The 27,889-nt window shown below is 41.0% G+C and overlaps 3 protein-coding genes across 5 annotated transcripts in view; all 3 read right to left on the bottom strand.

The window, feature by feature from the left end:
- Positions 1-301: 301 nt before the first annotated feature.
- Positions 302-5,825, bottom strand: SPTSSA (serine palmitoyltransferase small subunit A). Its single transcript, XM_082229242.1, has 2 exons — positions 5,668-5,825; positions 302-1,491 (listed from the first exon to the last, which is right to left on the bottom strand). The coding sequence occupies exons 1-2, from the start codon at positions 5,768-5,770 to the stop codon at positions 1,388-1,390; spliced, it is 207 nt and encodes a 68-aa protein (XP_082085368.1). The 5' UTR covers positions 5,771-5,825; the 3' UTR covers positions 302-1,387.
- Positions 5,826-7,252: 1,427 nt separating this feature from the next.
- Positions 7,253-17,491, bottom strand: EAPP (E2F associated phosphoprotein). The gene is made up of 6 exons (XM_082222548.1): positions 17,335-17,491; positions 15,205-15,386; positions 14,220-14,318; positions 11,109-11,232; positions 9,223-9,345; positions 7,253-7,886 (listed from the first exon to the last, which is right to left on the bottom strand). The coding sequence occupies exons 1-6, from the start codon at positions 17,406-17,408 to the stop codon at positions 7,610-7,612; spliced, it is 879 nt and encodes a 292-aa protein (XP_082078674.1). The 5' UTR covers positions 17,409-17,491; the 3' UTR covers positions 7,253-7,609.
- Positions 17,492-21,154: 3,663 nt separating this feature from the next.
- SNX6 (sorting nexin 6) overlaps positions 21,155-27,889 on the bottom strand; it is a 33,459-nt gene continuing 26,724 nt past the window's right edge. For all 3 annotated transcript variants that reach the window (XM_082222678.1, XM_082222677.1, XM_082222679.1), the window contains 5 exons: positions 26,315-26,354; positions 26,054-26,140; positions 24,998-25,157; positions 24,406-24,491; positions 21,155-22,998 (listed from right to left, as the gene is read on the bottom strand). In XM_082222678.1, the coding sequence (XP_082078804.1) occupies positions 22,945-22,998; positions 24,406-24,491; positions 24,998-25,157; positions 26,054-26,140; positions 26,315-26,354 (427 nt within the window). In that variant the 3' untranslated portion in view covers positions 21,155-22,944. The remainder of the gene's footprint in view (positions 22,999-24,405; positions 24,492-24,997; positions 25,158-26,053; positions 26,141-26,314; positions 26,355-27,889) is intronic.

Raw genomic sequence — 27,889 nt, 5'->3', positions numbered from 1 at the left:
CTACCACTGGAGAAGCAACCCGGGCAAGAGAGACTTTGGCAGCAGCTCAGTATTCCCATGCACAGCTGCTGGTCTTTCTCCTTTCTAGAACATTGTTGAAGGAGTATTATCCAGTACAGCAATACAGCGCAGATGGGGAGCCTCTGTCCCTCCAGAAGTTACTGGATTAAAACTCTCACCCCCACCCCACGCTGGCTAAGGCTGGTAGGAGCTGGAGATCAGCCACATGTAAACACCCAAAGGTTCTGCATCCTGCAATACAGCCCCCTAAAATTAAAGTACCACCACATTAGGCATCAACTCTGCTTTCAGCTTTTATTTTGGGAAAAAAAGAACCCACACCTTAAAAACTGCCATCTTACATTTCAGAATAGAAATCTGAAAAAGCTATAAAAACTAAGACAAGACTTCAGCCTAGTAGACAGCTCCTTATTGCTGTGGTTTTAAACTCAAGTCTACATCAAACATTATATTTTGGTCATTTGGTCTAAGTATTCAAGGGTGTTTGAACAACAGTTACAATACAGAGTTCACAATACAGACATGATTATATTATAGCCAACTGCCATAGACATGGTCTTTGAACTCAGTCTATATTAAAATATGCTCCTTGGGAAATAAACAAACAAAAGTATAGTACAGTTAGATGCTATAATAGCAGCTTTAAGATGTTATCACAAAACTCCAGATGACATGCGTAAAATTAAATTAAGGTTTTATGTTCAGACAGGAGTTGGGTCCCGCACTTTCCCCTTACAAAGTAGTGTTCCATACATGCAGTGCCAAGTGGTCTTATTCTTCTCCAAATGGAACAAAACATTTCCATTTATTCCTAAAGCAAAATAGAATGATACCTAAGTATTCTGTTGAACAGTCCAGATAGCAGTTAAAGCACCTGAGTTCGGTCTTACAAACAAGGTTTTGTAGGATTCCATGAATATATCCACATCTCCATATGAATCTAAACATTTTTTCTTACAAAATGTTAGCTAGAAATATACCCAGTTGCACATATAACCCATACAATAGCAAAAGCTCTAAGCCCCATTTAATAAGATGATTTTTGATTAAAAATAGAAGGCAAAATGCACTCAAAGTTACAGTAAGAAAAGCTTTCACAGTGTAATACTGAGACTGTCACAAAGTTAAGAAAATACTGATATCAAAGGTACAAACAATCACAATGTTAATAGACAAATTGCTATACAAGGAATTTTTTGTTAAGAAAGAAAATGCCACCAAAACTTAGGGCATACTGCATCCCTTAGTAGCGACTATCAGCTGTGTACACAATCACATCTTGCTTGTCTCGTCATCTGTAGAACTCCTTAATTGTAGATGGTCAGTTCTTCAGCTTCTGACTGGTCACTGCTTGATATATTCTTCATCATTGCACAATTTCAAAATAGTGCAATATTGCCATAATATGCTGAGGCATGAAAACATAGCCAGTGTAAAGTGCCATTCCAAGGATTGATACTAACATGGAATCTGAATGGCAGTAAAGGAAAACCACATATTGACAATGTATTAAAACCACACTGCAAGAATGCTATAAAGCCAGGTCTCAAGCCATATGAACATTTAAGTCTTGTACATAGACAACTGAACTAATACAGAATATTAACTGGCAGCAACTCAGCGCAACAGCGTAGTAACAAAGACTATACTAATTAAGAGTGCTGCTCTGGACTTCTTCAGAAGGTCACACTGAAAGTTAGGCCAAAAATATACAAAACCTGATTTGCTTACTACTAGCAATAGAGGAAATTACACAATATATATTTCTATTTCTCATCAGTTGCTTTTCCTTTTGCACCACTTAAGAGGCTGAACAAACCAACTGTCAGGGAGAACTCAAGTTGGTACAAGGCCTAAGTTCAAAATCCCTGGGGGCCAATGTAACAAAAGTTACATTTATCTTGTGAACTGTCCTAAGAGCTACTGATTAAGGGCAGTGTACAAATTTAATACAGGCTCCCACCCCCACACAACTGACTCACATGCAACTGCATATATGTGTGGCGTAGGAAGTAAATAAATAATTCAATTCAAACCCAGAAACGGTGAGAGATAGGTAGAGTCCTTGTGGCTCGCGAAGAGATACTCTCCGGAGCCCAAAGAGGACATCAGTGAGAGCAGAGGAAGCCCCAAAGAGACCACCTAACAGCTGGTGTGGGGCCTAGTGCCACAGCAGAAGCTGCTTTCCCACGTGTCCTCCAGCCTCCTGCTGGCCCCAGAGTTTCAATTCTAGTTGTGGATATTTTTGGATACAGTATTTTTAGTATGGATTGAAGAGACAGTTGCAGAGAGGGGGTTCAAAGGGTCTTTAGAGGGTTTTCCCCACTTTACACAATTTCACTTACACATGCGAGGGCCCAGAACTTAACCCGTGTAAATAGGGGGGGGATGCCTGAAAACAATAATATTAATAGTGCAGAGTGTTTGGAATCCAGTACATAATAGCTTAGTCAGTAGGCAAGTTCCTTCATGAAAGGAACTGAATGAAGCATTAACATAACTCATGGGTGAGTTCTGCAAGGAGTTACTTGTATGTCACATTGGCAGCTAAAACATATTTCACAAAGGACAGAAGATGATCAAGGTGTGCACACAAACACAATGGAAGGAACCGCTTTTCCTATCCCCACTCATGCCGACTTCAGGAAAGGGGGGAAATATGAACAAGCAGGACAGCTCTTCACTACAGGGCCCTTCAAGCCACTTGGGAAAGAAAAGGAGAAGATTTAGCATCTGGAATGGGGAGCAGGTGTCACTTATCAAGACACCAAATTTGATCTGGGACAACCACCAGTTACTGATGAATACACTAATTCCAAAGAGTAAACATTGACAATATAGTGAGTCTCCTCATTTGCCAATTACCAGAAGCAAGCTGTAACTTTTCTTTGTGACCAAAAATGGCTAGTCCAGCAATGCACCACGTGGACATATGAGTTGGACACAACCATTTCACTTTTGTCTGGGTAACTTATGAACCAACAGCAGAATAGTATGTATATATAATATCATGATTATTTTTGCAGATATATTATCAATCAGTATGACAAAGTAAGCCAGTAATATAACAGAAGAATATCACCATTAGCAAAATAATGACTGTAAGGGTCAACAGGTTTGAGGGAACTCTGAGGTTAAAGAGCCAAAATCATGTGGTATTCACCTTCCAGCAAAGACAGCTTATGAAAGTACAAGTCTTTTAAAAATGAAGACTATCCTGTGTTAATGCCAATGGCAAAGTAGTCTGTAGTCCAAAACTAGTGGAGATATTTCACATAGGAAATTGGCTAGTGAGCCTAGACTGTATATCTAACATTTTATACAGAATACTGTATACTTTCTTAACTGAAATTAGTGGTAAACGATCATCTCTTATTTGAACTAATGGACCATTTGAAAATTTGTTAGTAAAAAAAGGAAAGCAACAAACGATAAGCACAAATACGTAGCTGTAATGGTGTGATGTTGGAAAGCTCCATCACTCCTTCACCTTTTGCCCTCCAGTCCTATTCACCCTCAACACACCCCAGAACAACTAGAACGTTATTTTCCCTCCCACTAGAGTTAATCAGAGGGAAATTAGGAAACACTTGTTCATAGGAGAATCTGCTCCTCCCACTTTACTTCATTAGTGGCAAATGGATAGAATGTATAAAGACTCTAGTAGTCCTGTGAAATAGATCCTACTTCACATCTTAGAATCATAACATTGTGGAGTTGGAAGGGAGCCTGAGGGTCATCTAGTCCAACCCCTGCAATACAAGAATCTCATCAGGCAGTTCCCCATCCAATTTGAAACTATACCAGACCCTGCTTAGCTTTGCAAATGTGCTTGCACAATACAGTGGTACCTTGGTTCTCAAACAACTTGGAATCCAAACACTGCAAACCCAGAAGTGTTCCAGTTTGCGAACTTTATTCAGAAGCCGAACATGCTCCATTTTGAGTGTTACTTCCAATTTGAGTGCCACACTTCTGTTTTGAGTGTCTGAGGTCTGTCTGTTTTTGCTATTTATTTTGCGTTTTTGCGGTTCTTTTTGTTTTTGAGACTGTGTAGAACCCAGTTCAGCTACTGATTGATTGACTGATTGTGTGACTGCAGTACATTGTTTATTACTTTAATTTTATGGATCTATGGTCTCGTAAGATAGTAAAATTCATGTTAAATTGCTGTTTTAGGGGTTGTTTTAAAAAGTCTGGAACAGATTAATCCATTTTGCATTACTTTCTATGGGAAAGCACACCTTGGTTTTGGGTTTGGAACAGGCTTCCAGAACAGATTAAGTTTGAGAAACAAGGTCCCACTGTATTGTTACTCTGACTGGCAACATAGCTTAGTGTGTCCTTATTATTCACAATCATAGCACATAGCGAGCAAGGAAGGACTCTTGACCTTGTTTCTGGCATATAAACAGTAACATATAAGAAATATATACCCTTCATCTGTTTGCCTTGATCTCTCATGAATGACACAAAAGTTATCATGAAAGATAACAGCTTTTCTTCAAAACAAATTCTCAACCTCACTTTGAAATGAAATCCCTACAGGAAACCATGATCCTACAGCCCCAATTGCCCACCACACTTATGTGATAAACCACCCTCAAATCCAGTCACAAGCAGCTACAACAAGCAGCGTATCTTGTTTTTCATTTTTCCCTAGCTCTGAAACACAATTGCCCAGACCCAAATGCTTTATAGTCCCAGGCCACAGCTACATAAATGCTCAGCTGCACAGCCATCCACCCAGTGATCTAACACCACCTTCTAACAGCTCCCCAAAGAGGTTTAACACAGCACCCCAAGCTACATGAAGCCTTCAAAAACAAACAAACAAAAAAAACAACCCACCCCTCTCTGTTTAAATCCCTTCTCTCAAGTCACTGACAAATTTAAGGGGTCGTGCAGAACCACTTCAATTACTTAAGTCCTCATTTTTCCAGAGCACACCTGGCTAAGGCGGATCCCGAGGATCCGTTGACCAGAACTGCCTTTTCTCCATCATTCGCAGGGAGCTCTAGGTGAAACTCGCACAACTCCTTTAAAACAGCCTCAAAACCGCAAGTACACCATGCAAAACGCCGAGCCTTAGAGGAATCCATCCTAAGCAGAGCTTGGCGAAAAAGACGTCAGCAGTCACTTTTTGGCTACAGCAGCAGCAGTGAGCGCCTGCAAAAAAAAACCCAAAACGAAACAAAACCCCAGAGCAAGGGCGAAGTAAGAAGTGCCCCGAAAGGGGGCAAATGGGGAGCTGCGAGGGTAGGAAGAGGAGCGAGAGAGGGAGATGGAGTGATTGACAAAGGCGCCTCCAGTTTTGCCACGACCTTCCACCCAGGAAGGAACAGGCCTGGCCGACATTCCCCTAAACAGACATACATTTATTCCCGCCAACCTGAATTGTGCAGGACGGCTCCGACCCCTATGCCCTCAGGCCCAAGTCCCTCCCGGCTAGCTGCGCCCCTCGGGCGCCCTCGGGAGCCCAGCGGCCTTCCCTCTCGGCCGAAGCCAGGAGGCCGCTCCCTCCCCCGGGCCGTCCTTTACCTTCCCGTCCCGCCGGCGCCCTGCCCAGCCCAGTTCGCCGCGAACTTTGACGGCGGCGCCCTTTCCCCTCACGGCTCCCCCTTCAAGCGCCGCCAGAAAGGATACTGAACACCGTCCGTTCCCAAGGCTCCAGCATGTAGAGCGCGGTGACCAGCAGGTACTGGTAATAGAGCCACGACATCTGCTTCCAGGCCGAGCTCAGCGCCATCTCGCCGGCAGCAGCGCCTCCGCGCGTCAGAGTGAGAGAGAGACGCGCCCGCTCGAAAGGAGAGGCGGGGAGGCGGCCAACCGAGAGGCAGGGAAGCCCAGCTTCCTCCGCCGATTGGCTCAGTCGCTCCTCGGCCCGCCCCACAGGCCGGGCCTAACCCAACCCCAACCCCCCCACAGCCCGCTCTGGCGCCCGGGGCGACCTACGCAAAGTTCCGCCTCCGCCGCCCTTGAGGCCGCCGCTTGCAGCTGCCTTTTGCAAGAGCGCCCCTCGCCTTACCTAAGCATGAGGCCTGCTTCTGAGGCAGGGTTGCGTCGGAGCGCGGGGAAAGAAAGCGCCTGTTGCGCTCGAGGCTTCGACTCTGCAAACTTGCGCAACTTTCTTGGAGCTGCGAGGCTCGGAACTTCTCCCAGAGCCTCCTGGATTAGGCCAATGGCCCACCTATGTCATGGAATCTTAAAAGAATTGGAAGGGATGCCAAGGGTCATCCGGTCCCAACCTCTGACAAGGCAGGAATCTCAACCAGATCATGCATGACAGGTGGCCCCCCAACCTCTGCTTAAAAATCTCCAAGGAAGGAAGTTCCACCACCTCTCTTGGGAGTCTCTTCCAACGTCAAACAGCTCTGTCAAGTTCTCCCTGATGTTTAGTTGGAATTGCTTTTCTTCTCACTTGAATCCATTGGTTTTGGTCCAATGGAGGAGGAGGAAATAAGCTTGCTCCACCTTCCAAACGATGGATAACACAATTCCAAAATCTATTAAAACCTTCAAATTACTAATTTCCAAGGCAGTTCACAAAAGATCGTAAAGCAAAGTATTCAATGAACAGATAGATCCTTAGAAAGCTGAGGTGAATTTTAATGTTTTAGTAGTTTAACTTTTTGTTATGTTTTAAAATATTGCAATTTTTTCTTGACTCTGTTGTTTTTATCTTTTTGTAAACTACTTTGAGGGCTTGTTACAATCAAACAGTGTATAATTTTTATGAAATAAATAAAAGAGGCTGCAGAAACTCAATCACAGCCGAAATAAACATACAGCTGAAGTATACAGTCAATAATAAAAGTTTTCACCTGGAACCTAAAAGACGGTAATACTTCTATCACTTCTACATATTATTTATTCCAGGGAAAGCTGCAATTTTTTATTTTTTTTCAATAGTATTTCAGCAATAAATTCTACCAACTAGTCTGCATTTTATAACACATTCAAAGGTGTTTAAATTATAGTTTTTACACAGCCTATAGAAAAGGACTTAAATGACAAGAGTTTGATAGGTAAGAAACCAAGAACACATCTGTGATTGTTTTTACTTGATATACGGATGCCGCTTTTAGGAAGGTGTTCAGCTTTTTGATGTTAGAGAAGGCAGTCTTGCTATGAGAACAAGATGGCAAACCTTAAATTATAGCAAGAAATTGTAGCAAGTACACAGGGTTTCCAAAATATTGGGGTGAATAAAGAATGGAAAACAAAAAACAAATCTTGAACAGAGTTTAGTGCTACCAATATCTGATTTACACAAACTAAAGCTCAACTCTTACAGTAATGCTTATAGCAACATTATCAGGCAGCCATGCCACAGACTATGGTCTAAATTCCCCCAAGATCAGAACATTTTAATTCTAAATAGCAGGATAAAAATATTTATATACATAAGAAACTGTTCTAAAAACATGAACTATATACATAACTAAAGTTCACTTGCTTTACCAATACAGGGTGTGTGGCAAGGATACAATTTTTACATCAGATTAATAGATGATACAAATGAAACAGAACAGTCCTTGGCTTTTGAATTTTTATGCAAACTTAACCCAATGCAAAATGCTGCATCTTAGCAGTGGCTTGCTAGAACATTGAAAAAATGAAAGACTTCATCCTTATCTAAGACAGCCACTTCTGTTGAACATTCAGTACATTTTACTGGATGATATATCTCCTCCTCTTCTTGTTTTTCCTGACTAGCGATGGATTCACTACTCTGTTTAATTTTCTTGTGCCCTCTCTTTGTCTTTTTGTTCAATGGACCTTTGTATTTCAGAATCTCTTCTTTGATAACGGTGCAATTCATGACAAACATTGCTCTGTACTGAGTTCTGTATGATTCGTGCCTGAAAAAAAGAAAAGAAATGGGAATGCAATAATCTGTTGCTGATAAAAATATTACAAAATTGGTAACCCTACATGTCCTGAATCCAGGAGATCTGCAGATTTAAGGAGCAAAGATGAAAGAGATATGTCTGAATTCCAGTAGAATAACCATGATAGCATAGCCAGAAAAAGATAAAGAGTATGAAGCTTGTTAAAAACTATCTGGCTTATTTGACATGGCCCTTAATAGTCAACAAACTGTTCTATCTGATGAAGCCGACTGTTATCACTGAAAGTTTGTGTCAGAATAATAACCATTTTGTCACTGTCTCCCTATAGTTTTCTAGTAGTTTTCCACTATAACCTCTGTGACATTTAGCAATAGATGGGCCTATTCTACCTCACACACACACACCCCAAAAAATCCCGACCAAAGTGCCTCAAATTAATCTGGTCCCATTTAGCAACAACAAGCCAAAGTTAAAGCTCTTAGCTTTGCTTATTGCAGGAGTGGCTAACCTGTGGGCATCCAAACATTGTTGGACTTCAACTCCCATCATCCCTTATCCCTGATCAGGCTGGCTGAGGCTGATGGGCACTGGAGTCCAACCACATCTGGTTATAGCTACAATAGAATGAAGTTGCTTTTTCAAATTCAGAAATCTATTTAAAGCTGGCTTTTATTATTAAATTTAAAAAGAGAAGCACAAAAAAGGAAGCACTTCATGCTGGAAATCAATGTTTCGCCGAGACAAGGTAAATTTGCTGAACAAAAACTGTACATGTATTTCCAAGGGGGGGGGGGAATCCTTTCCCTCTTCCCCAGTGTTTGACAACTAGTGTCGGATTTACATATAAGCTAAACAAGCTATAATGTAGGGCCCCACTCTCTTGGGCCCCCCCCAAAAAAAAAATTAAAGGAAAAAAACCCTGGATGTACATTTCCAAAATAGAAGATAAAAAACAAATAAAATAAAACCTACATACAGCAACCGTGTTTTGTGTTGTGTAGGTTCCTATTTGTTATGTGCAAATGGCTTTAGATACCTATTAGGTCCATAAATTACCATATAGCATATATTCAACACAAAAAACAGCAACAAAGGACAGATGGACATATAAAGGGCCCCATTACCTTCAGTAGCTTAGGGCCTTGTCAAACCTAAATCCAGCCCTGAATTTACCTCTCTTTAAACATGGAGACAATATTATGACCAACATCCTAGTTAATGAAAGGCAAGTTCATGAAAACCGGACAGAGACAGTTTTACAGGGTTGCTGTATGAACAAACACTAGCTTATCTCATCTGTGATTGCTGTACCTAAATCACAAGTTTCTTAAGGCTGAAATATTACCTCTGGCAGTCAAGGCACAGTGTGGTCATGCATGCAGGACAATTCAAAACAGCGTCACTGCTGGGAATGGCAGGAAGTTTGGCTTGTGGCTGTTGTGAGTGAAGACTTCTTAACCTATGATACCTACAAGACAGTATATTATAGGTCAGGAGAAGCATTCTTACTGGTTAGGCATCTTTACTGAAACTGGTGTATACCAAAACTGCATGCCAGGAGCATGACAGTCGCAAGCACTGCATGTTCTCAGTCCCAAAGCATTAAAAAAAAATTTTCCCTCTTTTTGAATTTTTTTTTAAAAACGCCACCACAAAAGGGGGAGAAAACAAAACAAAATTGCTAGTTCATATTCAATATGATAAACATCAATACATCCATCTTAATTTAGACAAACAGATCCGTATATGCCCTCCAATTGTTTGAGTAGGTATCCAAATGAAGTTGATGTTTACAGAAAGTGTGTTCAAATGTACTCAGAATATTAAGGTCTTCAAACTACTACGTAATAGCTGATAAAAGTCCATTTTTGTTGTCAATCCAAGACACATGATTACAAGATCCTGCTCCAAAATGACAACCCCCAAATTAAAAGCTTGCGTGCATTATCGCTATAGTCCTGTATCTCTCCCTATTTTAACCACATTGCTTAAATAATAATAATAATAATAATAAATTTTATTTATACCCTGCCCTCCCCAGCCAGAGCCAGGCTCAGGGTGGCTAACATCTGTAAAATTACAGTAAAAAACATAATGGGGGGAAATAGTAATAATATTTCAGATTATTTCACACACAAACTGGTATGTTAATGCCAAATACAGGGCAACTCCACATCACTCCAGGAACATATATAGACACCACCATGAAAAAAGTGCTGACATGGGTGGTGCCCACACAGGCAGAGCCAATGATCATGTTCCTTGATTGTTCAAAAGGAAAGTCAATGCTTACACTTGAAGGTACCCAGAAGAAAAAGCTTCCACCAAGCTGCAGGTAAATGCTAATCAGACTTAAGTTCCCCATACATGTCTGGCAGATTGATAAGTAGCTATATAATATGATATAGCTAATGTTATTCCTTTAGATTAGTTTGACTTTTATTGTATTCTATGTTGAAATTTTTCAATAAAAATATTTATTTTTTAAAAAGTCTTAAGTTCCTCATGATCCCATCCCATCAAATGTTTGAGTGGAATTTTTTCATAGAGTGCCTTGCAGGAGTACCATTTGTTCAATTACCAAACAATCTAACAACAGTCAATAAATGATTTTTATTTGCAACATAGTATGAGAATGTGATAATTCCCACTCACTTTAGAGAAATGTGCAGGTGGGAAACTGAGCATTAAGGCTCCTTTGATATCCATATAATAAGAAACAAAGCTGTAACAATGTCAGAAAATCAGGAATGTGTAGAGTTAACGTTAAAGGCAGCCTGCTGGATCAGACCAAAGGCCTATCTGAGGACACTGAGGTCCAGCTCTGAGGGCCTTCTGGCGGTTCCCTCGCTGCGAGAAGCCAAGTTACAGGGAACCAGGCAGAGGGCCTTCTCGGTAGTGGCACCCACCCTGTGGAACACCCTCCCACCAGATGTCAGAGAGAAAAACAACTACCAGACTTTTAGAAGACATCTGAAGGCAGCCCTGTTTCGGGAAGCTTTTAATGTTTGATGTATTATAGTATTTTAATATTCTTTTGGAAGCCGTCCAGAGTGGCCCAGCCAGATGGGCGGGGTATAAATAATAAATTATTATTATTACTATTTAGTCCAACATCCTGTTCCCACAGTGGCCAACCAAATGCCTATGGGAAGCCCAGAAGCAGAACCTGAGTGCAAGACCACAAACACGAGTATTCTCATGACTCAAATTAAATGCTCAGTTTCTTACCCCCGTCTCTTCCTGTCCACCCAGGCCTGGTCTCTGTTGTCTTCTTCTGGGTCATAGAACAACTCATCATTAGTTGGAATTCGGCGCTGCTGATGTTTCCTTTTTTTCCTGGTTTCTGGAGCAGCTGTTCAAGTTCACACAGATACAGTTAGAACACACACCCCAAAGAACATGACTCAAAAGCCTATTTGGTAATGAGCCTCCCTTGCAAAAGTTGCATGCTAATAAGGTGAATGGCACTGCCATGAGTTGGGCGAATGAAGCCCGAAGCTGTTACAAGATGTACATCTGAAACCCACGTGTGTGTATCTTCCTATGCACACTCCCAATATTAAGCTAAGAGGTTTTAGGTTTTTTCGACAGAGTTATAACGTTTGTTTGTTACGAATATGCGTTTACCCTTAACCTTGTGCCCAGAAAAAATTCAAACACAAGAGGAATGAAGAATGATTGGTTTATTACTTGAAATGAAAGTGGAAGAATCTATGATTGCTGCTTCAGACAGCAAAAGTGCAATATAAGCAGGCAGCAAATCTTACTGCTCAAACACCTTGATCTAAAGAGTAAAAGGATCCGTAAATTTTCCAAAAGCCAGAAGAAAGCAAGCATGACAATTTGGTCACAATACCCACACTAAAAGGAAAGGGAGGCAGGGAAAGTATACCTGTCTGGAAGCAAAATGTGATGTGCAGTGAAACTGAGTTCCTTGAGTTCCTTTTAGTGCTAACAAAGCAATGAAGTCCGGAGTTTTTGTACTATTTTGAGCCAATGCATTCTAATAAAGTGGAGTGTATTTTAGATGAGTGAACTGTCACAATACCTTTATTTCTTTGTTCCATTTTTTATTTTATTTAAGTTTGTGTTTGCTAGTTAAAAGTTTTACTTCACTTATTTGTAACTGAAATGATGTGTCCTTGTTAAACACAACTAAACTGGTTATCCTTTTTTGCAATAGGTGTTAATTAAGTTTGCTGTACAACACAAGACTACTGTGTTGATCTTTAGATAAACTATTCAGAGAACAGAGTGTTTCAGGATTGCCTTCCAGGACACGTTTAACATAAAGACTGGTGCAATGGAAAATTATTGTTATTATCTCATTTATATGCCACCAATCTTACTGGGTTGCTCCAGCCACAAAATTAAAATAGGCCATACAGTGGTGCCTCGCAAGACGAAATTAATTCGTTCCGCGAGTTTTTCGTCTACCGAATTTTTCGTCTTGCGACGCACGATGTCGGAAAAGTTTTGGAAAAGCTTCAAAAATCACCAAAAACCTCAAAAAAGGCTACCACACCGCGTTCTATGAGTTGCAAGTCGCAACTGTATTAACGGTGTTAAGAAAAAGGAAACAAACTTGCAAGACGTTTCGTCTTTCGAAGCAAGCCCATAGGGAAATTCGTCTTGCGAAGCAGCTCAAAAACCGCAAAACCCTTTCGTCTAGTGAGTTTTTCATCTTGCGAGGCATTCGTCTTGCGGGGCACCACTGTACTGGGCATCTCTTTTTATTATCACATTTATTACCACAGGAGTTAGTTCAGTCCATACAGCAAGAGATTCAATCTCAAGGTCATGGGTTTGAGCCCCACTCTGGGTAAAAGATTCCTGCGTTGCAGGGGGTTGGCCTAGATGACTACAACACTACAATTCTATGAAATGTGGACTACTTATGAAATTATGCCATTTATGTAGAATGTAAAGATTTGGTAGAGGCATTTGTCAAGAATCTAAAAATAGTAATACTCCTGCCACAACAATGAATGCAATATTGCAGATAAATATTTTATTACAACCCATTCTACATTTCTAAATATACTATCTTATCTAGCTGTAGTCAGATAATCATATATTGGCTTTAAAAGACAAAGTATGAAAAAGCCTTTTGTCCACACACACAATCCCTTTTGCTTCTTGAGATATAAACCCTAGATTCCCTTTTTATTTTAACTGGGAAACTATGTTAATTAGAGGTGTTTTGGGTTCATTGCTTGTACGACGAGAGAAAGAGCAAAGTGGTCATGTGTCAGGACAAAAAGCTCATCTTTATCTCTGCTTATTAAGCTGAGGTGATTATGTGACTTGAGATAAAGTACAATTGATTTCCAGAGACCAATGACTAAGCGAACGCAAGGAGGACATTTACCCTGGTGTGTGAGGATGCAGGAAATTCATTCATCTTTCTAGAAGAATGAAGGCATTTAGTAGTCTCAGTCACAAGGTCAGCTGCCTTGACACCAAATAGCATCCGTCATGCGAGGCATTAGCTTATTTAGTAGCTTCATGTACAGTTAGTTTACTACAGCAGGAGGAATTCCTTCATTTGCCTGAAGATCTCTTTAAGGCAGTGGTTCTCAACCTTCCTAATGCTGCGACCCTTTAATACAGTTCCTCATATTGTGGTGACCCCCAACCATAAAATTATTTTCATTGCTACTTCATAACTATAATTTTGCTACTATTATGAATCGTAATGTAAATATCTGATATGCAGGATGTATTTTCATTGTTACAAATTGAACATAATTAAAGCATAGTGATTAATCACGAAACAACATGTAATTATATATTGTTAAATATTTATTTCTAATTACAAATAAATGAAATTTTGTCTTGAAGCATGGTGTAGCATGGGTAACAGTCTTAATATAACAGTAAACTACATTGATACATTTTGCGACAGTATGCGTAAAAAGCCAACATCAGTGCGAATGTTGAGATTGCTTCTTTCTCTGTGGTAGCAACTTCAGAGAATAAATGTGGAATATTCCCTGTGCAGATAAGACAGGTGCTGACAGTTAACTGCTTCTGCCAACAATTAAAAATATACCGTATTTTTCCGTCTGTAGGACACCCCCATGTATAAGATGATCCCTATTTTTGGGGACTCAGATTTAAGAAAATGGGGGGAGATGGCCCCATGTATAAGATGCCCCCTAATTTTTGACATTGTTTTTAGGGGGGGGACCTAGTCTTATACACGGAAAAATACGGTACGTTACAAACAAGTCAAAGCGTCAGCATAGAGAGCTCATTGTGGATAAAGGAAATACACCAAAAGCAGAAGTGAAATTTGGAAGCAATAATAATTGCAGTAAATAACCAGTTATTTACCTACTTTGTCTTCATCCTCTGAATCAGAATCAAAATAAATATCATCGTAGTACTTTGCAGGGGAACCTGTTCCAGATTGTCCAGCATTAGATGTACTGCCTGAGTCACAAAACGTAACACAAAATATGTAGTCAACATGGGATCACTATACAGAAAGAGATCTACGTTTTCTCTTAGGCTGCAGGCCTGCACACACTTACCTGGGAGTAAATTCCTTGCATACAAGAGCCCTGCAGTGCTGCTTCAGAGATGAGTAGGAATTTATAGCTCGCATTCCGATATTAGCCACTGCACTCCAAGGAGACTCTGACTACACAGGTTAAACTTCTTTATACAGTGGTACCTCAAGTTACATACGCTTCAGGTTACATACACTGCAGGTTACAGACTCCGCTAACCCAGAAATAGTGCTTCAGGTTAAGAACTTTGCTTCAGGATGAGAACAGAAATCGTGCTCTGGTGGTGCGGCAGCAGCAGGAGGCCCCATTAGCTAAAGTGGTGCTTCAGGTTAAGAACAGTTTCAGGTTAAGAACAGACCTCCGGAACGAATTAAGTACTTAACCTGAGGTACCACTGTACCTCACTCAAAATGAGAAAACCCTCTTCTTTGAAACTAGGCATGAAGTGCTTTATCTCTCCCTTGTTTCTCATCAGAAGCACCTCACACATCCTGAATTAAGTGCTGTAAGGCAACCTTCTCCAACCTGTTGTCCACCTCCAGGTCTTTGGACTACAACTGCCATTAGCCCTTAGCCAGCATGGTCAATGGTAAGGGATAAATGGTAAGGGATAATGGGAATTGTAGTGCAAAACATGCACCAGGCTGGAGAAGGTGGCCTGAAGGGGATGGATTTGTCTGTAAAGCCTCTAAAGGGGGAGGGGAGTGAACTGAAGAAGCAGCACAAAATCGACAACAGTCCAGCATAAGATGTGCAGGAAGAGAGCTGTCAGCAAGCTCATATTTTCCCACAGTTTAGAGATTTACCTGTTAGCTGCGATTTCCACTTGCCCTCTATATTTTTCATGGTGGAGTCCAGTTCTGCTTCCATTTCCTTTTGGAATTCATCTTCACTTGAAGATTCACTTTCTCCAGTCAGACATTCCCTGATTAGTTTGCGCTTCTGATCAGGGGTGCCATGTAGGAGCACATCTACTTCATCCTCAGAGCTAAAAGATGATAAAACATTGGAAGATTGTCATTTCAAGATAAATGTGGCAAGTCTATTATAGGCACAGCAAAAGCAGGGTTCTTTTTAAATACCGAGAAAATGATTTTTTTTAAACTTAGAATTGAAGAAATTTACTGATATTAACTCGATAGCAAAAAAGTTAGGTGTGTGTACTATACACTGTACACAGCGACAACTGGGGTGTATGGAGTGTTGGGGGTACATCTGGTGGGGGACACCTTTGGTCCTCCACCCCGCACTCAGCTCTCACCTGTGCCTCCTAGAAGCTGCCAGCATTCAACAGCAGCCACGCTTCAGGAATGGCTTCAATTGGCTGGCTAAACCAAGTGCGGGTAAGCAATCTCAAACTTTCAGTAAGTTAGGGCCTTCCCCTGCATGTGAAGACAGGCTCCAGCAGATTGATGAAGGTAAACAGGGAGTGTGATACAGGTAAATTGCTTTGTATATTAACAACAAACCACAACCCAGCACAGAGTTGTGTTTTTAAGCTCATTAATATCAGTGGCCAAATCTGGCATCTGGTTTATTATTAGGAAAGTAAAGAAGGCTAAGGTACTAGACCAGGCATAGGCAAACTCGGCCCTCCAGATGTTTTTTGGGGACTACAACTCCCATGATCCCTAGCTAACAGGACTAGTGGTCAGGGATGATGGGAATTGTAGTCCCAAAACAACTGGAGGGCCAAGTCTGCCTATGCCTGTACTAGACCTTGCCAATTAAAGTCATCAAAGTCGTTGTTCCTGTTTGTCTGCAATAATCTCATCACCTCCACTTGAGTTTGTTCAGTTGCCTTCCTCCCAACACACACAAAATAATCTTTTTTTTAGGACCTAAGACAAAGTGCTCCTGAGCACACAGTAGATCTCCTTTACACTTTCCTATCTATCTGTCTAGATGTGGTCTAGAATCTGGTGTCTGGCACCTCAGCCTGCCTACCCATCTAGGTCAGCTGCATCCCCAGATACATTTTACAGGATTGTAAAGGTTGCTTGTATGTCAGGTACCCACCTGACTTCATAGTCTCAGCTCTATTTTAAGTTGCTTCACCTAGCAGCTGGGAAGCACACACCCCTCCTCTTATTAAGGGATAAAAGCTCCACACAGTGCATTCGCTCACTTGTTGTTTATTTGTTTAGTCGTGTCCGACTCTTCGTGCACGACTAAACGAATAAACAACAACAAGCATTCGCTCACAGTCTAGGTTAAATGGCTAGTAAACGGAAAAATAATAGTTATGGAGCCATGGAAACACCCGTGTTTCGCTATTTCTACAGGGGGAAACAGAACATGGAAGTCACTGGAGAAATGTGTGTGTGTGTGTACATGTAAATTTGATAATACCCAGACTCTACCTACTCATTTTTGTAAATTTAATAAACAGTAATCTTTATTTAAGTAGATACAAAGCTGACCCTGAGAACTGTTACAACCAGTGCTTTTTTTCTGGGGGGACGCAGGGGTACGCATACGGCCTAAACATTTTGTGAATCTAAGTTTGGCCTCATTGAGGGGCAGTATTTCAATATGAGTAGGAAAATGAGAGTACCCCTAAACATTTTTTTTTAGAAAAAAAGCGCTGGTTACAACAGAAGGAAAGAATAGCGTGCCGATTTCCCCAAAATAACACCGAGGGGTGATTCCTGAAACTTCAAGCCCGTTTCCATTTTTTAAAAAATTGATCCATAAAGAAATATTTAGAGATCTCAAACGGAGGGGAGTTTTACCAAACCAAAACGCAGGTGAAGATAGAACATCCCGACCACTTCTTTCTGAGCGATTTCAGAGATATTAACGGACGGAGGGAGCAGGAGGAAACTCCACCCCCCTTCAGACGTACATTTACGTCCACACTAATCCCCACCCCCGCAAACACAGAGCGGAAAAAGAGAACCCGCCTCCCCTTCCCTATATATATCTCTCTTGACCTGCTCTGCGCCGGCTCCTCATCGCTCGGTTCCTCGATCACATAAGGGTCATCCTCCTCCCGCAGTCGACTCATGGCGGCCCCTTCCTAACAAGCGGTCCCTACCCGCTTCCTGCCACCTCGGTCCATCAGGAAATGCTTTCCCCGTCTCTTCCGGTTCCGGCAGGCTTGGCGCTGGTTCTTCGTCCGACCTCCTACCACGCTTACAGCGAGCGTTCCAGGGGGACCCGGCCAGCAGCACTGGGCGTTCCGGTGTCCCGTTTTGTGTCACCCGATCTGCTCAAAGGATTCATCTATCCACGACAAGTTCCAAACGCTGGCTCTTCGAAGGCTAAGGAATCGGCTTTCCCGCTCCTGTGGTTACCATTGTAAAAGAGGACGGGACTGCTCTGAACTTCCGTCGTTTGATAGAAGTGAGGATTGCAGCAAGCTCAGTTTTTCCTCTCCAAGCGCAGTATCTTCTCCGGTGCTTTATGGGATAGGATGCCCACGTTCAGTTCCTGACAGATGCATCGTTTGGAGATAAGCATTGATATGCAACTTAATCATTTCACTTATTGCAGTGTGCTGCTCCTAGCCCACTAGAAAGGTTCACTTTCCACACACCATACATGTAAATGGTTTCTCACTTGTGTGGATTCTTTCGTGTCGAGTAAGCGTTTCTCGATGAGTGAAACACTTTCCACGTTCCCTGTGTGGATATTGTGACGTATATTTAATTGTGACTGATACCTATATGCTTCACTGTGCACTGATCATGTTTTCTTGCTGTTACTTTGCAATCTTTCTGTGAATTCAGAGGTACATAGACATCAACGTTCTGAGTAATTGAGAATTTCATTTTCCCATTTTCAACACATTTCCTACATGCTTTTGGGATTTACAAATGTCTCTTTGTGTGCTCCATGCTGCACATTTTCTGAATGCACCACAGATGGCTCCTCCCATAATTCCTTACTGTTCCGCCTGTCACCTGATTTGTGGGCTGGTGAAAAAAGAAATGTCCTTCAAATTGAAAGGCAGAAGCTGAGAATCTCATTATGAATCAAGTCCAGTTCTCTGCTATTCTCATTTTACCATTTCAAGCATACCCTTGAGGTTGACAAAAACGAGCCCTTTCCTGCTGCATTTCCCACTTCCAGTCATTAAGCACTGATCTGTTTCTTTGCACTCATGGAGGATGTGAAGCAAGTGCTGATCATGGTTCATGGAACGGAGAGAGGAGGTGGCTGGGGAGCAGATGTGTAATGTGCAGGGAGTCCCAGGGGCCAGCTGGAGAGGCTTCAAAGGCCACACCTGCCCCCCATGTCTATTTAGTCCAAGAGCCCTACAGGGGGCAACTAGATGCTGATAGGAAGCCCAGAAGCAAGACATAGAGGCAACAGACCTCTGCTCCCTCTCCTCCCAGAGCAAAAGGAGCCTACAACACAGCTAAGCATTTACTTGCTGATGTCTCCCCATCTACAAGATCCTGGAGAAAGAAGTTGTCCTTCCTAACAGGAACCGAAGACTGAGTTGAGGAAAGATACATTAGTTACTTTTAGGCACACAAAAACCAGCCTTTTCAAATCAATCCTTGACCTCAAAGCCAATAAAAGGGATTATCCAGATCCTATAAATATTCACCACATGACTAGTAGAGGACCATGTGGTCCCCACTGTTACAAGGTGTGTGTTGGAATCCACACGTGTCCAGCCCTCACATGTACATCCACTGCCAAGAGGTTTAGGACCTTTTGCTGGAATTTAAAATGTGTGTGTGTTATGTGTTTACCCTTAGCCTTATGCCCACAAGAAGTTCACACACAAGAAGAATAAAGAAAGATTGCTTCATTACTTGAAATGAAACTGACAGAATATTTGGATGCTGGATGGTGTCCTGATCAAGGAAAGCAAGATCTCTATCCTGCCTTGATCAAACCATGTCTGTAGTACTGTGTCCATCTGGGCACAGCTATTTAAGGAGGATATTGACAAGTTGGAATGTGTGCAGAGGGTGGCCAGGATAACCAAGGGTCTGGAAACGAAGCCTTTTGAGAAATGTTTGGAGGAATTGGGTGTCAGCAACAGTGGGAAGTGCACTTTAAGAGGCTGAGGCAGGCAACACAACTCACTAGCTGATCAGGTGAAGATCATCGGGCTTGTTTGGTCTGGGAGGAGGGGTGTGACCACTCTGCTTGATTAAGCTCAGGACAGGTGAGGATCACATGCTTTGTTAAGTGGAGAGAAGCAGCTGCTCAGCTGGAGCAAACTCAGGTGCATCAAGTAAGACTGGGAGGAATCAAACAGAAACAAGGTTTGAAACTCTGGTTTGAAGCACTGTTGATGGACTTCAAACCGTTCTCACTGCATTGGTCCCGGGCCTATATTTGACCATTGGACTGTTTGACTTCTCTCTAGCATTGCCCTTGGGACTGTGTGCACTTTCAGCACTTACCTCAGACTATGCTGGGGGTTCAGGACACTCTACAGTTCAATGATTTTGAACAGAAATCTATTAAGTTGCCTGGCTGTATGCACATTAACTCAGAAATAAATTTCATTAAAATAAGGGTTAGCTCCAAAGTAATGTGAATAAGCTCCTGCCAACCTAGCAGTTCAAAATCATGCCAAAAGTGCAAGAAGATTAATAGGTACCGCTCTGGCAGGAAGGTAAAGGGTGTTTCCATGCGCTGCTCCAGTTTCGGTGTTCCATTGCGCCAGACGCCGCTTAGTCATGCTGGCCACATGACCCGGAAAAACTCTCTGCGGACAAATGCTGGCTCCCTCAGCCTGTAAAGCAAGATGAGCGTCACAACCCCAGAGTCGTCTGCAACTGGACTTAACTGTCAGGGGTCCTTTACCTTTACCTTTTTAATGTTAACCTCACTTGTGTCTTCCTGGCCCTCATTCCTTTCCTGATCTACGATGTACACTCCAGTTTGAGTTTCTAATACTCCAATATTGTGTTTTTAAACCACGTCCAAGCATTTTGAAGTGGACTTTGCCTTTCAATTTCCTTTTTACCAACCTCGTTTTGGGGACGTTTCCTCTTTTGAAATAAATGTGACCGTGCTGGATTTCCTTGGGAATTGGTCATTTACATGTATATTTAATTTAACAGCACTACGTTCACTGCTCCCAGTTGGCTCAAAACCACGTACATCACACACCAAGTCCTGAGCACCACTCAATATTAAGTCAAGGGTTGCTGCCCCTCTGGTTGGTTCCAACACCAACTGTTCTAGGGCACAGTGACTTTGGGTGTCTATCAATTTTATCCCATTGTCACGACTAGAACACATATGTAGCTGGTCTCTGTGAAGGTAGTTTATGTCCCTCATTACTACAACGGACCCTCTTTTGAATGTTTCCTTGATTTCATTTTACATCTCAAGAGATAGTTCAGTCTGAGAGACAGGTGAGTTGCCTGTTCTGGATAGGGTTGCATTCCCTCTGAAGGAATATATACGTAGTGGACGATGGGGATGCTCCTGGACCCATATTAGTAACTTGAAACACAGGAGGCCTCAGTGTCTAGGACTGCCTTTTATGAGCTTTGGTTGGTAAGAGTTATGGCTGTTCCTAGACCGAGACTGCTTGGCCACCATGGTGTTGACATTGGTAATCTCAACACTGGATTACTGCAATGAACTCTATGTGGGGCTTCTCTTCTCTTGGGCTCAACCCACAAGATGCATCAGTTAAGTTGTTGACTGAGGTACCCCATTCACATCCTATAATAGCTCTGCAGAGGGAGCTACACTGGTCACTAATGTGATACCAGGTGCAAGTTCCAAGGTTTCGCTTTTAGTATTGCAGAATAATAAGGAAGACACAGTATATCGATTTTTTATTATTTTGTTCACAGAAGATTGAGACAGGGAATTCTTTGCTGCTGCTGCTTAATAAGTTCTAGGCCTCAGCCAGAAAACATGTAGCTGTCTTATACCAATTATAGTTTATTCTGACTGGCAGGAGTTCTTCAGGATCTTGGGCAGAGTGTTTCCAGATCACCTCCTAATCCAGGCTTCCTCAACCTTGGCCCTCCAGATGTTTTTGGCCTACAACTCCCATGATCCCTAGCTAGCAGAACCAGTGGTCAAGGATGATGGGAATTGTAGTCTCAAAACATCTGGAGGGCCGAGGCTGAGGAAGCCTGTCCTAATCCTTCTAACTAAAAATGGCGGGAATTGAAGCCAGAATATTCTTGCATGGAAAGCATGTGCTCTGTTCGGGGCATGTGCCTTCACCAGAGGGTGGATGTTAGCAGGCTATGATAGGTGGGGTGCCAGGAGATTCAAGCTTTTGTCTTCAGAGGAGACACATAACCTCCTCCTCCTGCACCATGCAATTTGTGGAAATGCGTTTTTGGCTTTAGCCTTCATCTAGGTAGAATGAAAGGGCTCCGGTACTTTTAAGAATCCTTACAGAAGGGTGAATTTTGCCTTGTATGGGCTTTTCCCATCACTGCTCCAGCAATGAGGGAAACAGGATTTGGTTAACAACAACAACAACAAAATGTTCCTGTTCACCCCTTTAGAAATTTACAATAGATTCAAAATCTAGGCCTGGCAATCACAATCAAAATCAAAGCTGAAGTTTTCACACAACTTTTGATACACAGCTCTTTATTTTCAAGCTGAAATCTAAGCCTTACAGAGCTATACTGTAAGGAAGAAAGTCCTCAATGGAAAGTAAGTGTCAGGTTGCAGCTTTAGCCTGTATTCCTATAAAACAGTAATCATGTATGAAACAGTATCTGTCATTGAAATTCTACAAACTTGCTTATTCATTTCAGTGGAAGAAGTTTCAAACATTCCTTCCTTTGTTCATGCAGAGCTGCTCTTTCCATAAAGAATGGAGAAACTCAAATAGGGGTTCCGTGTGTGCTTGTTATATTTTATGGTATTTAAGAGGGAACCGACAAAATTAACACCGGAGTATGAAGTGAAGAAAATTGTAAATTCACAAGACAATGACTACAAAATTTTAGAAAAAAAATCACTGATTTCACAGTTTATTTTACAATAATTGGGATTAGTCTACAAGTTAAGGCAAACATACTAATGCATTTGCTTTCTTTTGAAGTCCTATTATAAAGATTACATAAAGTTTGCTCCAAAATTTCTAGGAAATGTTTGTTATTTGAAAAAAGTTAAGATGCTTGATAACATTATGTGGAATAACCAAGACAATGCTTATAGCAACAATATTCAAACACCTAGTGGCAATATTTAATCCATTTGAAAACCAATTGTTTCAAATCCTCAACTTCAGAAGTTACAAAGGTAGTAAGAGTGGCAGCAATATTTAATACTAGCTTTAACATGAACATAATTCTATTGGCTACTTTCACAAAAGAAAAAAGACCCAGAATTTGGTTTTCTGAACAATATGAACATACAATGATTAAATTAATGTGTAAATATTTGTGTATAACAACAAGTATGCTGTTGCTTCATATGATCTGGAATTATTCTGCTGGGCTTAATGCTTTTGGGCAGAGGGGGAGCTTGTTTATGTGTCCTTTGTCAACCAATTTCTCCAGCAAGTTGTAAATGTCAATTCAGAGTCAGGAAGTAAACTCCAGTGGAAGGCAGCCCTTATTAATGGGAGGACAGATTCAGGTTTATGTATCTCCATTTAACACTGACAGACAGCTCTGCAACAGCTGTAAGTTACCCTGTAGAAAGAAAAAGAGCACAAAACAGAAGTTACTGCCTTTCCTCCATCTTCTATAGTTCAAAATGTATATATTAAGTGAAGCTGCAAATACATATAGGTTAGCCTTTCCTAATGTGTTGCCTTCCAGATGTTCTGGACCAGAACTGCCATCATCCTTGTCCATTGGCCATGCTGGCTGGGACTGATGGGATTTGTAGCCCAAAGCTTCTAGTGGGGAAGGCTGATAATAGGTTAACTGACAGGGTAAGCATTCTTATGTAAGCAGTTCTCAAGTTTCTTTTATATGGAACGCTGAGATTTTGCAGATGTTCTGGATATTCATTTTCATCAATGTCTATCACTGACATAAACGTGTTCAATAGGAGCACAGACAAAGGCCATTTTTCCTCAGGGGAGCAGCTTGTAATCACTCCATTCATTCCGTATCTTCATTAGTGCACATAATGGGTGCCGCAATAGATCACGCCAGAGTTACATTGTCACTACCCTGGCTCGAACCCGGTCTCAGAACACCCCAGACATTTCTCCACATTGCTGGGGTATCTGGATTTCCCATTCCAAGTGCAATATTTTATGCTGCACCATGTTAAGATCAATTTTAAATTATGAACACAAAAACCTTATTAACAGGAAGACAGAATCTTCCCCTACAGTTACAACTGATTCAAATAACACACTTTTATTTTTATTTTTTTGAAGTGGAATAAGAATGTCAAGTATGCAAGCATAATTTGCCTAATAACTATTAGCCTTTGCCCATGAGAAAGGTCACTGTTCAAAATGTGTGAGCATTTGAAAGTTGCTACTTTCAAACGTAATCTTGGGGCCTCTCCCTTTTTGGGGTGATGATGCCCCCTCACTAGCATATCAGAACCAAGTAACACCAACCAGTAACTCAACTTAAGTAACATGATCCATAAATGTAAGTGAACTCTCTCTTGCTATTACATTATTATGCAGAAGTGGGTGTTTTTTTTTTAATTAGAGGCATCTCTCACTTTTTGGCCAGAATCTCTGAGGTGGCTCACAACTTTTGTATGAGGGCAGAAAGCAGCACCTCAAAAATTTCAGCTCCCTTCTTTTTATTTTTAAATGGTGGGGGCTGAAAGGCCAAGTAGAAAAGACTTCTAAAAGAGAACACAGTACTCAGGTTTACCCCCATCAGAAAAACTGTGGATACAGATGCAAAGTGGAACTAGTGCTCCAATACCTCCATTAATTTCAGTTTAACTTGCTGCCTCTTAAGGCCCATCAGAATAACTGCCTTTCTAATTCAGAGTGCAGTCCTAAATGTTTCAAAGCAACCATGTTACTTTCCCACTTTTGTTTTTTTGGTGGAGTATCTATTCTGTTAAATTCTGCCATTAAGTGTAAGTAATTAAGCTAGAAGGAAAAATATTATCACCTTAGCATGCTTTAGTTCCAATTCTGCCAGTTCTACTAGATTCTTCCGGAATGCAGCAACTCTTCTAGTTTTAAAGTCTATAAGTTCTGCAGGAAATAAAAGTTTGGTATTCTATTAATACAATATAGAAGTGGATAAGACAACCCTACCTAGACCTAAGCACATGTAACTCTTTGGAGTCTCACTTTGTTTTAAATTCAGAGCTGCTGTTGGATTTAAGGATTCAATCCATTAAATGCTATGTGTATCTATGGGCTGAGATGTCAGTCTAGCAGTATTAAATATCCAGGTAATGTGAACTGGCATAGCTAGTGGATCATACTGCTCATACATGAGTAGTCTTCATCAGATTCAGAAACCTTCACATATTTACCCAATTCTATGCAACCAGCCTTTGCATTTTGATATAGGAAATAGCACAAAACTAACTTTCAAAATACAGCGGTTTTTCTGTTTGTTGGTGTAGTTTTACAAAGGGATTTTTAATAAAATCAAAATGAGTTCTAATTCATTTATATCTGAAATGATAAAATAAGCTGTTTTAAGTATATATAAATTTAAAAACTACCACATTCCAAGAATGTTCAAATACCTTGTTTTGCTGATTCAGATATTTTTTCAAATTTCTGACAGCAAATTTGCTGAGTAGTTTCAGCTTGTAGCACATCTTTGTTCTTCGCTCTTGCTTTGTCCAGAGCCTTGTTAGCATTTTCATAATCCACTAATGACCTAGATCTTCTATACAGAAGGTCCTGCAACGAATAAAATAAGTAATAAAATCTACAGATTTTCACTTCCCTGTCCTCCTGGCAACAATCCTCTGGGTTAGCTTTTCAGCAAGAATGAGAGACACTAATTACCCCATGTGTGTGCACATGGGGGTATGAGGATCCAAACATATATAGGAAAAAATGGAATAATGCTTTGGTGGTTCTACCTTCTTGTACCAAATATATTACTGCTAGAGTAAAAATCTATTCAGGATTGCACATATTCTTTTGAGATCATTAGTTAAAGCATGTGAACGTTCTCAGTTTTCACCGAGTTACTCTGATATTAATTTAGGATATTCATACCCCATATTCCAATTTTAGCAATATTTTTATTTATTTGCTTTCTTATATTTACAGTCAAACCTCGACCCTCGAACGTGATCCATTCTGGAAGCCCATTCAGCTTCCGAAACGTTTGACAACTGAATTGCAGCTTCTGATTGGTTGCAGGAGTTTCCTGCACTCAGCGGAAGCCACGTGGGATGTTTGGCTTCCAAAAAACTTTCGAAAATCGGAACATTTACTTCTGGGTTTTCAGCATTCAGGAGCCGAAACGTTCTGAAACAGGTGCTTGGGATCTGAGGTTTGACTGTATATCATTCCTTTCTTCTATCATTCCAAGGCAGCATACATGTGATGATCAACAGGCAATTACCCATCAAAGCACTGACCAGACCAGACCTGCTTACCTTCAGCTAGGCCACTCATCTGTTACTGTATCAAGTAATACTTTACGACCTTGTGCTACTGACTGATAAAAATCCAATATAAATCCTTTAAAATGTTCACTCATCCAGTTAGATCATTTTCTTTAGATGTGCTCCAAGGTGCCCTTTTAATAAAGCATACTTCTAACAGCAAAAATATAGATTCACCTTTGCAGCTTGTGATTCTCTCAGATAATATTTCAGAAGGTCTGAAAGTTTAAGGTCTTCATCAGCAGACACTCGTGCCTCTATTTTCTACACCAGAAAAAAATATTTCAGAAGCAATACTTTATGTAAATAATAATCAGAAGATTATATTTTAGAATGCACCACAGCTATGGACACAATACAACAAAGGCAGACAGTATGGGAAACGGAGGAACAGAAAACCAATCCAGTTGAAATATTACAATCCTTCATAATACATACCCTTGTTTTGTCAAACAACTCTGATACTTTCAGGAAAAATCTGTGAATGGAAAGTGAATTGTGAATGGGTATAGTCCATATCTGTGCACTAAAAATATTATTTCTAGCTTGACTATTTGTTCCATGCAGGTGGGATTTTGCCTGATGAGCAGCAAAACCAATCACACACAAAAACAGTCTTGGTACCTCGAATAAAGGGGAGGAGAGAAAGAACTGCTTGCCAGAAAGGTTCCTCACCCTTGCACTACAGAGATAGGAGGCATCACTTTCTCATGACAGAGGCACCACATGCTTGTGACTCTTCCAGTTTACCAGCTTCTTCGGGGCATATCTGCTTGCATAGCCTTGGAACTATGAATTCCATTAAATACTTCTTATTAAAGTGTCAAAAACAGATACCGATAAATGAAGATTTTTACTTAGAATGGTGGCTATTTTGGACAAGGGTGAACAGTTTAAAAGGAATGTATTTTTACCCATATTCTCTTTGTAACCAACAAGATGCTCAGACTTTTTCAATGGTACTAAATCAAATACCTCTAGTTACGAACTTAATTTGTTCCGGAGGTCCGTTCTTAACCTGAAACTGTTCTTAACTAGAGGCGTGCTTTCGCTAATGGGGCCTCTTGCTGCCACTGCGCCGCTGGCACATGATTTCCTTCTTATTCTGGGGCAAAGTTCTCAACTCAAGGTAACCCTTCCAGGTTAGCGGAGTTTGTAACCTGAGGTGTTTGTAACTCGAGGTACCACTAGATTTCTTTCTTACTGAAAGTGCAGTTAATAAATGGCAGACTAGACTAAAATGTACAAGAGAGCTGTAATTTTGCAAGAGGTATAACCCAGGTAAGTTGAAGGAGATTGAAAAGTGAAAGGGAAATTGTTAGCTATATACAGTGGTATTCAGTGCTAGTCCTACTTAGGGAAGACCCTCTTAAATTAAGGAACATGGCTAATCTAGGTTCATTAATTTCAATCGGTCTACTCTGTGTAGTACGTAGTTGAAGACAATCTTTTCAAAAAAACTTAGACTCCTGCTAAGCTTATTTCAGTAACATTTTCAATGAATTATCATCACAGTAGGGGAAAAAATCAACCTCAAGCAGAAAAACAGAGCTCATCTCCTTTATTTGCAGGCAGTTGTAAAAGTTATTTTGCACATGTTTTTATTGCTACTCATTAGTTATAATCATGATGGTACAGGTTAGATGCAGATAGTAATTTCCCCGCCCCACTGCCTTTCCAAGTCGACCAATGGGCTTAAAAAGATCAATCTAAAATATTTAAAGCTCAACTGAAAAACGAATCATAGCTGCAATATGATATCTACAGATCACCTTCCGGCCTAATACTAAACAAGAGAGCAAGGATATGACCCAACAAATGTGCAAATCCAGATTCTATCCAAGACAAGGTCATGCTTGCTGGAGACACTGACCTTCAAAGCTGTACCAGAGAAGGTGGGCCTAGCATATATACTGAAGCCTGGGGTTTTCAACACCACTTCCAAGACCTCACATAGGGAGACTTAAGCAGTGAAATGGACAGTACATCTAACCATCTTTATCACATCTCAAA

Source organism: Podarcis vaucheri (assembly GCF_965113315.1).
Source record: "Podarcis vaucheri genome assembly, chromosome: 1".
Lineage (NCBI taxonomy): Eukaryota > Metazoa > Chordata > Lepidosauria > Squamata > Lacertidae > Podarcis > Podarcis vaucheri.
The sequence above is the reverse complement of the archived record's forward strand: the minus strand, read 5'-3'. Positions and strand labels throughout refer to the sequence as shown.

What these genes read in the sequence shown, in the direction of transcription:
- SPTSSA (XM_082229242.1), bottom strand. Translation starts at nt 5,770, where the DNA reads ATGGCGCTGAGCTCGGCCTGGAAGCAGATGTCGTGGCTCTATTACCAG. An exon ending in TTGGGAACGGACGGTGTTCA is followed by an intron (nt 1,492 to 5,667) that starts GTATCCTTTCTG and finishes ACTGCCATTCAG; the next exon opens with ATTCCATGTTAGTATCAATC.
- EAPP (XM_082222548.1), bottom strand. Translation starts at nt 17,408, where the DNA reads ATGAGTCGACTGCGGGAGGAGGATGACCCTTATGTGATCGAGGAACCG. An exon ending in GAGGAGCCGGCGCAGAGCAG is followed by an intron (nt 15,387 to 17,334) that starts GTCAAGAGAGAT and finishes ATCATCTTTTAG; the next exon opens with CTCTGAGGATGAAGTAGATG. An exon ending in CTGTGCCTTGACTGCCAGAG is followed by an intron (nt 7,887 to 9,222) that starts GTAATATTTCAG and finishes TCTTTTTTTCAG; the next exon opens with GCACGAATCATACAGAACTC.